The following is a 14,987-nucleotide window of genomic DNA, read 5'->3' as shown; positions in this document are numbered from 1 at the left end:
CCTCTGCGATTTTTGGAGTTCTTCTGGCTCCACCTGTAGATCCAGCTGGGCCCTGATCTTTTAATATATATCTCAGCGGTCCCCTCTGCTCCCCTAGAGCCCCTGGAGATGCTGTGGAGCTCCTTTGTGTGGCTGTGTTAGATGGGCACATCTCTGGGATGAGTCTGGAGCTAGAGGCACAGACTGCTGCAACGTTAAGCTAAACTCCAGCTTTCCCCCAGCTTGGTACGACACGTTCAGTCCCTCCATAAAACAGGTGCAGTAGGAACAGCTCTGCCTTGATTCAGTGGTGATTAAGTGCACAAGCAATGATGTGCTGCCTCAAATACATTTGCCTGTAAGTCATACTGTAGCCTCATTTCTAAAACGATGATGGTTACGTGATTACAGTGTGCTGGAACTGCCCCTTGGCTAGCAATTTTTGAAACTGCTCGCATGGGGTTGGAGGTCTCAAATATAATAATTTCTAGGAGTTTCATGAGAATAGGCAGCAGGCAATAGATAACAGGGAAGCTCTATTAGTACCTCTGCTCAGGGAGAGGTAGTAAGTTCAATCGTTAATAAATACTGGCAAATTTGCAGTGGGGTGAAGGGGAGAGACGTGCTACAAAACCCCAAAAGCCTTAATTAGGTTTGTTTCTCTTGTGCTTCTGTTTAAGCACAACATGCTTAAAAAAAAAAAAAAGATGAGACTTGCCAAAAGAGGAAGCCACGCAGGCATTTTATGCTTGAGTTCTCTGCTAGAAAGTTACACCCTCCCCGCAAAAGGCAAAAGGTCTCCTGAGTATTTTTCTGCCATTTAAATGCTCATCAGGAAGAGAGGACCCACAACACTGTGCATTTTAATTTAAGCCCAAACTGGTTAGAATAAAAATAAATGAACAAATGAATAAATAAACAAACAAACAAATACGGCAACAGACTGCAGTTGGGTACTTCCGCGCTGAGCTGCTCTGCAGAAGCCATCCATCCTTAGCCTGGACCAAAGATGGGTGCAGGACAGTGGTGCAAACCTCCACTCAGGGACATCTGCCTGTGGTCCACAGGCCCTTGGGGATCCCTGGCCTAATGCTACAGTTTGCAAGAGACTGAGAAAAGGTGTTATATACATTACAAGTACAGCCAGGGGTCTGCACTCTCAGTGCAATACTAGAAGGTTACAATCTGAAACAATTGGAAACCACTGAGCAGACTGAAACATGGACAGCACGCAGAGACTTCATTTAGCTAAATCCTCCTTCCAACCTGCTCAGCATGGGGAGCACTTGTGGGTGGCACTCAGGTGCTTTGGGATCTGGAAAGCACTGATCCAAAAAGGAGATAGGCTGCTGGACGGCAACACAGATACAAAGCTATTCCACAAGAAACCCAATCTTCTGCCCTGAACTTTTCTCATCACAGCTTCCTCTCTTTCCGGTGCAAATCTATAAACAGGAAAATCTCAAGTTAGAGTAAAAAGCTGCAATTACACTCCAGGAGTACAGAGAGAGGTCAAGGGAAGGAGAAGCTTAAGCAAACGGCACCACTGAGCCAGGATCTGGCTCTACTGGCTGGAGGTTTATATCGTGTTCAGATCTGTGGCTGAACAGGACCCTTAAGAGCAAAAGGACTTGGCAGATTGGGACTGGCCAGGGCCAGATACAGCTGGCAATGCAAGACTGGTCGGGGCAGGGAGCGTGGGGGTAGGGTTAAGACCATGGCTGGACCTCATGGACTCTCCAAACCAGCTGCGAGCCCAAAGATAGCGAGCATAAGCAGCTTTGACTGTCTGGTTGGTCTTTCAATAGATGGGCTCTTTTTTAACTATGTTTTTAGAGAGGTTCCCCTCTATGTTGCAACAGCAGTTCCTTCCTGTGCCATGGTTAGCTCAGTTCAAAACAGCTCAAGTGTTTGTACCTCCCACTGCATTTCCTATCGTGGATATTTCTCCAACAACTTCACTGGTGGAGTCCTCTCAAAATAGTGTGTTAAAGAGCAAATGATTTTGCACATAATTAAGAAGCAAACAATGATGCTGCGATCAGCAAGAAGTCTGCACTGTCAGCTACAAGGCAGGATTTGGATGCAAGAAAGAAGAATGTGCCAAGAAAAATGAGTAAATCTCTGTGTCTCTGCATCTTGGTGCAGAGAGGTAGCTCCTGCTCCATCCCCAATGGAGACATAGGTCAGGGTTATTTTATGTGCCAGCAGCAACAACAGCGGTTCAAAAGACACCAACTGTTTGCACTGGAGAAAGCGCTTCCCACTACTGCCAGGAGTGAACGCAGATGCTTCATATGCGCTTTTCCACACACTCCAGCTAGTCTGAGCACAAGGACTGGCTTCCCGGCTCTGCTGCCCCTTGCCCCATGTGAGAGCTGACTTTGTGCTTCCCGGGGCAGTGCTTGAGGACTAAGAGCAGTGACAGTAACTAATGTTGCTGGTGTGGCTCCATGGCTTGCGATGCTGTTTTACAACCGTGAGTATCCAGGCAAATGGATTTAGTACTGAGGGAAGGGAGTTGTTAAAAGGAAAGAGCTCAGTTCTGCTTTCACTCAGGCTGACAAACGTCCGCTGACTCTGCAGAAAACAACATCATCTTGCAGAGGCTGTCAGGGTGTTTTCCTTGCCTGCTCCTTGCTGCCCAGTAAGGGGAGGCGAAGCAGCTTGTGGCACAGCGTGGGCTACCTGTCTAAGCTTTGCCAGGTTGGCAACGTCACTGTCCTTAGCCCCGTGGAGCGCTTTCTGGCTGTCCATGCGCTTGTCCTGCTCCATCTCCCAGCTGTGGTCCCACGTGCCGCTGTCTGGCCCAAAGGCTGCGGGATTCACCATGCGCTGCCCTGGGCAGCGTGCAAATGTAAGCAGCAGATGTAAGAATGAAACACCCCGAACCTCTCCCTCAGTCTCATCCATCTACCAGAGTTTTCCCCCAGAACTGAGGTCAATGTCCTTTAAGATCCCTGCTCCTGCATTCCCCCACCCTTCCACATCTCCAAAAAGGCCTTTGGTGGTGTGGGGATTTTTTTTTTTTTTTTTTTTGTGCTTTCCCACTGAGCCTTTGAAATGGTAGAGGCAAGCTCAGCTCCCAGGTCTTGTATCTGCCATTTGGAGCCTTTCCCTCTCCCCAAACCCCACATGCCATGAGGTTAACCCTGTGGCTTCTCTCAAGTGACATGGATCAGAGGCTGAGGCTGCTCCAGCCTTGTTACACGCCAGGGCAGCAACTTCTCATCAATAAAAAGGTACAGGGAGAGATTCTCCACATCTCCACAGGAACAGCCTTGACAAAACCACATCATTTTATGAGGAACCTTCCCCAGAGTATGATTTCCTCCATCTCATGTTGGTCTTGGGCAACAGAGAAGCAGCATGCATAAGCTCTGCAAACTGAATGTTCCCTTTTTTCAGTAATTCCCTAGCTTTCAGAGCAAAGGAAAGAACCTAGACACACAAGATTCTTGTGCTATGGATTTATAATAACATTTTATTAATATATTATGCTACAAAAATATTTTGACAAAATAATATTAGAAAGCATCTTTTTATTACACTCTTCAAAACAGTTCACGAAAGCAGGAGGCGGAACAGGAAAAAATATTTGAAATACATTTGAATTGAAAACTGACAAACATGCAATTTAAAATTCAGTGTGAGCATGACTCTGCAGGAAGGTTAATCATTCCTGTAGAAGAAAAGTATTGACTACTTATTGGAAAGACCTCTCTGCCTTTAGCTAGATTAAGGTGCCTCCTGAAAAGCTAGTCACAGGAAAGGCTGCATTTGGGTTGGGACAAAACACATGCACACAACATGCATAGGTGCACACATACATGCACGCATATGCACACACACACACACGTACACCCTATGGTCTCAAAATTAGGCAATTATCTTTCAGCTTCAGTTAAGCCGAAACAAGCTTAAATTGAAGCTGAACTCTAGCACACTCCATGGAACATTGATCACTTCAAAGATATGACAAGCCCATATGCTTTTTGGATATAATATAGAAATATAGTACTAAGCAAAGTTTGGAATGATAACATTTATGCTGAGATAATAACTTTGGCACTTTGGTTTCTCTAACATAAATATATGATGGGAAATTCCTCCCTAACAGTGGTATATGGTAATGATTGGGTCATATCATTTGACTAATCAATGCACTAAACATAGATTAAGTTCTCCCTCTTTCCTACTCTCTCCCTCTCCACAATTGTATATTGAAGAACTTAGATAAATATACAACTCTGTACCTTGGGTGTTCCTAAATTACAGTGGAGCTTGGAGGAATGGGAAGGGAAGTTCAACAAAGCAGATTTTGACACCTGTATAAAGCATAGTTCTCATAAATCATGTTCATCATTTATTGCCAGAAGAGGTATTGCATTATTCAACAGCCCGAGGGATTGCAGAGAAACTACATCAGTCATAAAATATAAAATACCTTCTGTCCCAGCTTACTAACTGGTTCTTCAAGTGGCAATGCATGTTAATATAGCATCCATAGTTAAACATAGGCAAGAAAAGTATTAAAACAATGAAAGAGTGGAAGTTGGATCTGTTGCTGGTGGTATGGGATATTTATTCCACCAGGGCAAGAGCTTGGCAGATAATTAGCATTCATTTATAATGTTACAGTTACATATAATGATGTGAATTGTATTGGCGTCAGTTGTAGCTGCATTGAAAAGATGAATCTTGCGAACATTCAGCTTTGGACACGTTCAAAATCATGTCCTCGATTGCTAGACATTATGTGACTCTCTTGATTGTGTTTCTCAGAGGTAACTAGTATCACCGGTGTTTGCTATTATATATAGCGGGCATGAATATCTTTGCTAAATCTCCTGCTCCTGGAATCTTGTGATTACAGAATCACAAGCTTTCCTTCGGAGAAAGAAAATCTGAGGAATCTTGTGATTACGGAATCTGAGCTTTCCTTCGGAGAAAGAAAACAGTCGGTTCCTAGTTTTCCGAGAAACCCATGGAGAAAACTGAAGTCCCATGAAGCTGGTAGTCAGTGTTACTTCAAGAGCATATATCAAATCTGATGCACACTTTTTAAACTCATGATCCATTGCAATGGATGTGCATAGAACTGTGCTAACCAGTATTAGTGTATTTTAATTAACACTGGGCTGCTGTAGCTGATTAATAAATAATCTGTTTTTATCAATCACAGTGAGGGTCTCATTTTCTAGTATTGCTGCGCTTACATGCCACGGATTGAAAAAAGTTACCCTAAGTCATACCTTAGGGTAAGACAACAGAATAAAATAAATGTTTGGTTAGAAAACTGTGCTGAAGCCATTCATGTAGGGTTCCTGAGATAGGATCTATGGGAAGCTACTTAATCTTATATTTATTGTAAGTTGTGTCTTCTCCCCTAACCAGAGGAAGCTCAGATGACTGGGTGAGCTAGATGCTTTTAGGTGGCAGAAGTCAAGTGTGTTGGCCCCAAAGCCAAGAGACACCTTGCTGTGACACCTGCACTGCAGCATGGCACAGACGGGGCACCAGCACAAGGGAAATCCGGTGAGCTCCAGTAACATTCATTCTTTTCACAGGAATTACAGACAAAATGCCAGGCAAATATGTCAAAACATACTTTGATAGCCAAGCTATTTACATACTGTGATATTCAAACGTACCATGATATCTGAGCTAATGAATATTGAATATTACTGTCCATTGGAGGAGTGACTCAGAAAAAAACCTCATCAGTGACGAACAGAGTGACTATTCTGTGCGGTATAATGACAGCTGTGAGGGTGGAGATATCTGTGTGCTCCTAACATTCAAAAAAGCCCCAGAGGCTTATGGAGAAAGCCACAGGTTGGGAAACTGTAGAACTGTAATTTCTAGTCTTGGTCCTATTGGTGGTTTTCCTTACAGTCTTGGACAAGTTGTTCCTGTTTTCTGCTCTTTTCTCTCTCCCTTATCTTTATGTGGTCTTGTCTATTTATACTGCAAGTTTTCCAACACCTGGAATTATTTCTGGGATGGTACCACAGAATCATTTCTGGATTCGATCAGATTACAACAAATAAAATTCAATGGGCTTTGGTTCATTGGCTGTTCACTTTTACTATGTGACTTATCATCACCCTTAAGATTTGACTACCTTGTTTCCAGTTCCATTTTTGTAAATAAGACATTATAATTCAGTTCTGATCTCTGTCTTGAATACAGCAGGAGAACCAATCATCTTTTTAAATGCATTAAGGTTGAATTGTTAAGCCATTATATTCAAATGAAGGCATTTCTAGGGTAATAACTCAAATAAAACCGAAATGAAAGTTCTCAAAATATGTTTCCAATATCCAGCCCCATGCAATAAATATTATGCAAGGTGAATGGCTTCTGTCCAAAACTAACATCTCTAATCTTCTGCTAGCCAAAATACACAATATAAAAGTATGCACAGGGAGTGCTTGAAGCTCACATTTGGGGCAAAACTCAAAGTTTTCCATTCAGCCTTATCAACTGTTGTGCTTGAAAAAAATAGGGGTAGCTTATAGCACTGTTTGCTGTACCCACTTAAATTGACCACAAATCTACACAACCTTCTGTCAAAAATAGAGCAAAGGCTGGAGGTCATGGTGTGCAGTAAGTAAAAAAGAAGTTATCTGTATTCTCCCTGGCCTTTGCAAGGCAATGGGTTGGGATGCAGGATGGAAAAGCTCAGTACTTCATCACTGTTTCAAATAAAACTATGTGCCTTTTGTAGTCTAATTATTTGCTAACTTACTTTCCTGAATTAATTGGTACAATGACAAACAAACCATGAATCTTAAACCGTTTCTCACTGCAGAGACTTTAAGATTGCATGGAATCATCTCTCCAGTCCTGGAGACCATGCTGTAGGGCTGGTGGGAAAGTGACATGACTGTTTTCAGTCAGACTTTTATCAGCATTATTATTATAATCATCATCATTATCATCTGATATTTTTTTCAAGGTGAAAAAGCACTGCTTTTTTGTAAAGAAAAGTTTGCATTGTATTTTTCTGGTTTTTTGAGTCTTTTTAAACTAAGATGTTTTCATCACATATTTTGGATTTTTGGTTTGTAGATGACAGAAATACAAACACTATTTCAAACAAAATTAATTTTCTAGTTGAAACTCTTGTATCCAAAGGGATTTTTCATCATGTTTTGTTGGAGAAAAAAATTCAACATGCGTTATTAAACATAATTAATAGTTTTTAAGATGGACTTGGTTTTTTTCCCCATAGATGCTGTTCATCACATTCACGAAAAGTAGCTGCTTGGATAGGGAGTAAATTTTTCAGTGAGCGTAAGGTGTCATAACGTTTCCATCTAAGTCAACAGAAGTACCATAGTCTACAAATGGAGGAACGTTCTGTACATCTCCATAACACAGGGGTTAATTTGGTTCCTGTGGTATTGAACAGATTTTAGATAAGCATAATTCAGCACGGAGATACCAGCTCAAGCATCATAATAGCAAGATGAAGAGGACTTCGTAGAAGTTTTTTGCCCTCCAGGTTGTCCATCTGCATTAATACCACTGGTACAAAGAAGTTTTATAGATTAACAGAATACTACATCTTTATACCCTATAGACAGACCAAGTTCTGTTCTCATTTATGGTGGGAAAGTTTGTAGGCTTGTGTTTATATAAGATGAGGGAGAGAAGAAAATAATTCCAGTGGCATTATTCCAGACTTTAAAAGCAATTTTTTATTAAGAACAAACTCTTAATTTGCGTTAGCTAATGAATTAATCCCAGGGCAAAGAGGGAAATCGGTAATTTCCAAAGAAGTTAAATAGTTTGGTTAAAGACAACAGGAGAACTTAGAGGGTTATCTTGACTAATGACTTACTAAGTCATATGAAAATAACTGGGATTTTAGGTTGTAGCAGCTAACTTGAGTTAAGAATGCACCTATTTTTCTAATGGGCATAAGCCACAGAGAGCAGGATCTGCTTTATTCAGTGTAAGCTATGCTAATGAGATTAAAAAAAGTAAAATAAAGAAGTTCAGCAGAAATGTACTTATTGAACAGTTGCTGTAAAAAGTAATGGTTAAAGAAACAAAGAAGCCATTAATCTGGTGTCAGTTCAGACATTTGCAGAGTTGTCAGTTAGAAAACAAATATAGAAAATATTAATTTATCTGTTTCACCATCGCTACTGATTAATAGGGATGTTATTAACTATACAACAAGAAAAATAAGTTTACCAGTCGAATAAATACATTTTTTCTTTTTCTTTTTTTTCTTTATATGAACACGTATATTTTACAAAACCCCATAGCACTATGGGAAATAAAGATCCTTCTACAAAAAGAAGATGTAAGTCAGTGTTACAATAAAGCTTTAGAGTTTCAAAATGTATCTGGGCAAAGAGACAAAATCAGCTAGAAGGCACTACTGATTCACTGAGAAGGTCCAGCTTGTAACTGTTGCTGTCTTAACCTCCAGTTCGTTCATAAATTATCTCTCTTCTCTGTTCCAAGGGATTGTACGTAATACTAATGTGGTCAGGAAGGCTGCAGTAGATTCAGGAGAAAAGAAGCTATGGCCACGCAGAGAGGAGAAGTTATTGATGGCCATAAAATGCTGGCTGAAGCTGAGCTTGTAGGCTGAGGCTGGGATGGGTGATCTGAACGCGGTCTCTGATCCAGCCGGTTTGAAATCCAAATGGGGGGTTTGACTGTGATGTAGCCATTGGTTATCCTGATATAGGAAGGCAACGTGGTGGTGCTAAAAGAAAACACATGAGAAGGAAATTAAACAGGAGAACCCTTATCTCCACTCTGTGAGCTGCCATTCTACATGGTGGTAACAACAACGACAATCACAATTATTATTATTGTTTGCACGCATTAGACATGCAGGGAGAGCCCCAGGGGCTGACAAGTGTGATGATCTGGAAACAGCTCTGATTCGGGATATCCCTCAGCTTCTGGCTCCTGGTAGAATATAGCCAAAGGAGGGATCACTCTTGATGTAGCTAACTTATTGCACTCATTTTTTTAAGCATCCATTACTGGCCGGCATCAGAGACTGATAGATGTATCTTTGTGCTGAGCCAGGATGACCTCATTCTTATGTCCGTAGGTACCTTCTTGCCACCAAAGGTCTCAAAATTTGTCATGTCTCAGAGACATGTTTACGCACCATGGACTGGATACTATGTCCAGGAGGGGCCACAAAACATGTCCTTCCCCTTTTTCACAAGCCGTAAATAATTTCTCAGGATCCCCTTACACAACTGATAACCTTGAGCACAGGAGACCAAGCAGCTTCCTTTCTTTCCCTGGCTTTAAGCCATTTTGGATCAAATCACAATGCCAAAACCAGACTCAGTGTGAAGCTTCCCTGTCTCTGTATTTGCCTGAATAGGGGTGTGATAGCTTATTGATTGTAGGTTGCGTTACTACTTTGATTTGGATTTGCAGGTTGGAATTCATCATGATTCCCATGACACTGAAGGTCAAAAAGGTTCACTTACAACTGATTTGGAAGTTTTAAGTTGTAATCTCCATTTCATAAAATGCTTCCATTGCATCCATTATTGGATGATCCATAATCCACCCGTTGTCACAGAGCAGCACAACCGAGCATACAAACTGTGCAAGGTGGATTCTGGACTTAAAAACCAGGCATTCTGCTGTGGAGCAAGGAGAAAAAAGACAAGTTCCCCTGAAAACAAGATGTGACACTAATACCTGCAGATTCACTGTATTACTTTTAAAATCTTCCATAAAGGGGATTTGGAGGCACTGAAAATGACTGTCAAATAATTTTTTTATGGAGTAAGAAGCTATGCAGTCCTATAAATATTTAGATACAGTATCTTAGTTCCTGACCTTGGAAGAAAAAGGCTGCATCGTGCATAACATCCGATAAAAGGAACAATATCTTGCTCCAGATTCTTGCACAGAAATAGAGTTTAGTAGCACTGAAAGCTTTTGTCTTTTTCTGTCTAAGCAATAACAAGATAGCTTTTAGCTCAGCTGCTTCAAATGTGTTGAGTCAATCACAAACTATGAGAAGATCTGAGTCCACCCAGAAGAGGGCACTGGTAAACACACGCGTGAGTTAACATCAAATCCAGTAGACAATCACTGCACATTACACTTCACCCCGGGTTTTGGGATAATTCATTTCATTTCTTGCCTCATCCTTTATACTGTCACCACATCTTCTGGGTGAGATAGCTGTTCTGTAGCTAGACGTGATCTTAACTAATGCACAATGAATTAGAGTAAAAAGAAAAGGCAATCTAGAATTAAAGACATGGGAATTGCTTTGTGGGAGCGGGTAATCCATCTAACCAGTATTATGTCTTCAACAGTGAGAAGCAGTGCTCATTCCAGAGGAATAAACTCTGTAAACAGAAGATTCTGAAATCAAGCCTTGCTGGAGGAAGCTCGTATCTAAATTCCCATGGTGAGTGGTTGGTTTATGTCTTGAACTGATGATACAAGACACACAGCTTTAGAGCTTCTGCCACATTGCATCAAAATCGCTTCAGTCACTTAATACAAAGAGTGGATCTGGGATAAGCTAATGCCGCTGTTTCAGATTTGTCCAGCTTTTTTGAGCGGTTAATTTAGCACTGGCAAGAATGATACCAGATTGGGCACTCTCTATCCAAGCTCCTGTAATATACATAACATCAAGTATGAACGGCCTTCCCAAGATGAATACAAGGCATCATTAAAGCCTGCTTCTGACAAAACTAGGTACTACATGCTCTGAGTAATTCAACAGAAATGCAGTCATGCTCCAACTTTTGATCCAGATCTCATGTATCCTGTTGAGTGATGCTGTGGTGCACAGATCTGGCAACACTGACAGTGGGATCACAATTTTGGGGTTTTTCCCCTGTACCAGTTCCCTAAAGTAAGTATGGGTAGGTGCTCGTACTCATCTTTTGGTTATCGTTTGTCACTTTACAGGACTACACAATTTAGCCCTAAATCAAATTTTAAACTGCAAGGAGGGTCTGGTTTTCAATTTCAATTTAAAAAACATTGCCAAAATGCCATTTAGACTTGCAGTTTGGGTGTATCCTGCTCCTGACACATTCTATGGGCTTGATCCTCCAGTGAGGCTAAAATGTCCCTTGCACAAACTGTCTTTCTGCACCTCAGGGATGCATTGGGTGAGATGTCTGATGGGGGACACAGGCTGGCCAGGGAACCCATAAAAGAATCACAAGCCCATTCATCAGCCCATCCCTACCTCTAAGGGATTCCTAAAGCAGCCTTAAATGAACATTTTACATTTCCTATGATGTTTCCATTTCCTAGTCAACTGCCAGAAATGTTTTGTTGTTTTTTTGTTGGTTTTTTTTTCTCCCTTGAAAACAGGTATTTTTTTGGGAAAAAAAACCCTACAGTTTACTTGAAATCCCAGGGTATCCTGTCAAAAGACTTGAGAATTTTTGACCACTCTTCTCCTCAGTCAGTGAGGTCATTTTCTGGTTTCAAGACATTAGATTTCTATAAAGGCTTCCTTGTTAAGATACATACTGTTAGGTGGGGTTATTTGTTTTTAAAAAATCCTTAAGTGCTTTACAAGAGAAGAAGACCGTGCTTCCATTAATGTGTACAAAGCATGCTAACAGCATGAATGAATCACAGTTTATCCATATAAGACATTTTCTTAAATGCAGCCTTACTTCTAGCATCCTAGTCAACTGCCAAGGTGGTTTAGAGATATTTAAAGAGAATGATCCCTTTTACCAAATGCTACAAAACTCCTTGTAAAATCTCCAAGTCTGTAACTAGGCTGTTTCTGCAGCGAATGGGGAGAGAAACCTCTCCAGAAGGTGGTCCACCTCATGCCAGTGCAGGTCTCTAGTGGGTACTTACTCTTGCTCGGGGTCTTTCTCTTCCTAGGCATTACAGAGGGGCCCCAGACAGCCAGGTTAGACACAACCTAATCTTAGAGGTGGCCCTGGTGTCAGGAGATGACTTCTCAAAACTCCCTCTGAGCATGTTTGCATGTGCACATAGGATCTCACTGACCCTTGAACCTTTCCTAAGGATGAAAGCAGGGGCAGAGTCCCCTGAACTCAACTGGAAACTTTCCATTGTCCTCAGGGAGGTTTTGATCATTCCTGAAATGAACATAGAGAATAATAAAAATGAACCACAGATCTGAGGGATAATAATCTAAATTATTATCACGCCTTCTCTTGCCAGCCCAGGATGTTCTGTATTTCAGTCTTTTATGTCTGATAAAAATATCTTTAATAAAACATTCCACATGATCTGTGGTGAACAGGCAACCACTGGCTCCACTGTTCATACCTCCATTTTTTGCTTCTGTGTATGGGATTGTTTTAAAAATCTGGAAGACTCCAGGTATCTTTTAGCCAAATGACCTGCGGTATCATATTCGTGAGTTTGTACTTTTGATCAGATAATAGGGCAGTTTTTCAAATCAGTGCATTAGTCATACATTGTCTTACCATCATTAGAACATGTAAAACTTTCCCAAAAAACGGGGCCCCAGGCAGAGGCTTTGTGAACAGACCCTACTGAATCGAATTACGCGATTCAAGTCCTCCGCGCTGGGGGCATGCTGAAGCACCTTGATGATTTGGGAGCATTTTAAAACTGAAAAATAAAACAAACACACATGCAAGCCTTTGGGGGAATTTCTGTTCTGGTTTAGCTTGCAAGGACATTGCAAGGAGCTCACAAACTAATTTTTAGTGTGACTTGGTTTATCCATATAAGCAGGGCTCATCTGACCACATGTGACACCACAGCAGAATCACAGAAAATAGGACCAGGAGGGACTTTCTGGCCCATCTGTCCCAAAGACAGGAGCAAGATCTAAACCCTTCCTGACATTTATGTCTAATCCAATCTCAAAAAAACCCTACAATGACAGCAATTCCAGAGCCTCTGTGGACATCTATTCCAGCATTTCACCATTCCTGATATCCAGAATTACTGCCTAATGTTTCATCAAATCTTTCCTTGCTACAGCGCAAGTTTCTGACTTCTCCTGTCCCCATGGACAGGTTTATTCCTACCCTCTTCTCAGCAGCTTTTCACATGCTTTGAAGACTTAACCATGTTTCACCTCAGCCTTCTGTCTTTTAAACAAACAATTCCCTCCACCTTTCTCCGCAAGTCCTCAGGTGCTCTCCCTCCATCCTTTCTTCTACTCTCCCCTGGCTCTGCCTAGTTGATCTGTGTCTTCTCTGGAGCGAGATGCCCAAAACTGGAAACAGTAGGTCCAGCTGAGATATTGCCAGCCCTATGTTTTGTGCAGTAGGTACAACTGCTTCTTTATTTGCAAAGCAAAAGAAACTGCATGAAAAATATGCAGTCTGTAGGAAGATGGTCTTTTCACGACTTTTTGTCCCCAAAGTCCAAATCACCTTTATGGTCCCAGTAACTGTTCTGAAGCTGATAGAAAATTGATGGTGCTCCGAGGGGGTGAGGACCGACGGAATTATGGTGATATTTCTATGCATTTTTAATCTGCTGCCATGCCTCAGTCCCAACACGGTTTCTGTTCAGGGTGGAGGAAGTGACCCCGTTAAGCATAACTTACAAAGTGTTTGGGGATTTTTCTGGATCAAAGGAACTATATAAACACATTACAACTATTTTTAATAAATGTAAATAAATATAGACTCAGACAGCCTTTCTTACAATAGCATCTGATGAAAGACGCTTATCAAGACAATGTGCCAGCATAGATTGAACCCTGAAAAAATGCATGTTTCAATTGAAAACCTAAAGAGCTAGTAAACTGAAAGAAAATTTTTGAGTAAATACAATAATGGCTGTTTTGCATTTGTGATTTGATGTTAACCTTATGATGGCTAGTTTTTTTTTTTAAGTGATATTAAGCATATGCTTCCTGTTTCTTTTCAAACAGATTTTGCCCTATTTTTTTTCCTTTTCATTTAATGAACAGATGTGAAAGGAGTTTATCACGTTATTTTTCTGGTGATCAGAAATAATGTTCTGCTAGTGAAGACAATTATTCTTGGAACTAACCAGACCTATTTATGTCACCAAAATTTATTAATCAAGATTTGAAAAATACATCTGCTTAAAGTGCTGAGACCAACCCGTTACACTATGTAAACAAGCTGGCTGGCAAGAATTCTGACCACACGTTTGAAAGAAAAGAATAGGTGCTCAACCAAGAGGAAAAAAGAGTATATTGGGGGGAAAAAACATCACACTAGAAATAAGTCACAAGGATTTAACTGTGAAAACCACTAGAGTAACCTCGTAGAGGGAATGTGAAGTCCCCATCTCCTGAAATTTTCATATTATTATTTGAAGTGTTTCTGGAAGGGATTCTTTAGATCAGCATAGGCTCTGTTCCCCCCAAGCTTCATCTCTCTCTTTATCATTGCCTTCCTTACGGACACCGTTCTTGCAGCCTGAGGGATAAATCCTGCAGGATGCTGAGTCTTCTGGTCCCAGACTAGCAGGATGCTAAGCACTGCAAGCACACGAGTGCTTCCAGCAAGGCTAGTATTCACATACCTACAACTCAGCACGTCCTAAAGTCCTTTGTGGGATCAAGGCCAAGAGGCTCATACTTTCGCAAGGTTCAGTTCATTAAAAAAAAATTATAATCCAACCTGGATCTGATTAAGGAATCCAGTTTTGGTCCAGAGGAGGCCACTACTTATTTGCAGTAGTGTAGTAAACTGCCTTTGCATGTCTGAATGAGTAAGCAATATCACACCCTGGTTTGTGGCCAACAGAGAAGACAGGGGATGAGCCAAAGAAAAGCCTTATCTCTACTATTTTCCCTTTACCCCAGAGTTATTGGAAGCCCAGATCTTTGGCCATTTTCCACACTGCAAGCATCCACCCTCTCTGCGAGCAGCACGGGCACAGAGTCACGGGGAGGCAGCTGCAGCCACGCTATTGATCGAGGGGTCAGGCAACAACATCGGGAGCATTTCAACAACCCGTCACCATCGGTCTGAGCTCTCCTTCTGATGAGACTCAAATGGGAACCATCTTTCCACCTG

General features: G+C 41.4%; 1 protein-coding gene across 1 annotated transcript in view; it reads right to left on the bottom strand.

Annotated features, from left to right (window-relative positions):
* Window positions 1–6,222: 6,222 nt before the first annotated feature.
* Window positions 6,223–14,987, bottom strand: part of TRABD2B (TraB domain containing 2B) — a 296,180-nt gene continuing 287,415 nt past the window's right edge. The window contains exon 7 of the mRNA XM_072867434.1: window positions 6,223–8,713. Coding sequence (XP_072723535.1) covers window positions 8,491–8,713 — 223 coding nt within the window. The 3' untranslated portion in view covers window positions 6,223–8,490. The remainder of the gene's footprint in view (window positions 8,714–14,987) is intronic.

This window comes from Ciconia boyciana, chromosome 7 (assembly GCF_034638445.1).
Source record: "Ciconia boyciana chromosome 7, ASM3463844v1, whole genome shotgun sequence".
Taxonomy (NCBI): domain Eukaryota; kingdom Metazoa; phylum Chordata; class Aves; order Ciconiiformes; family Ciconiidae; genus Ciconia; species Ciconia boyciana.
Note: the sequence above shows the minus strand (reverse complement) of the source record. Positions and strands in the feature narration are given on the sequence as shown.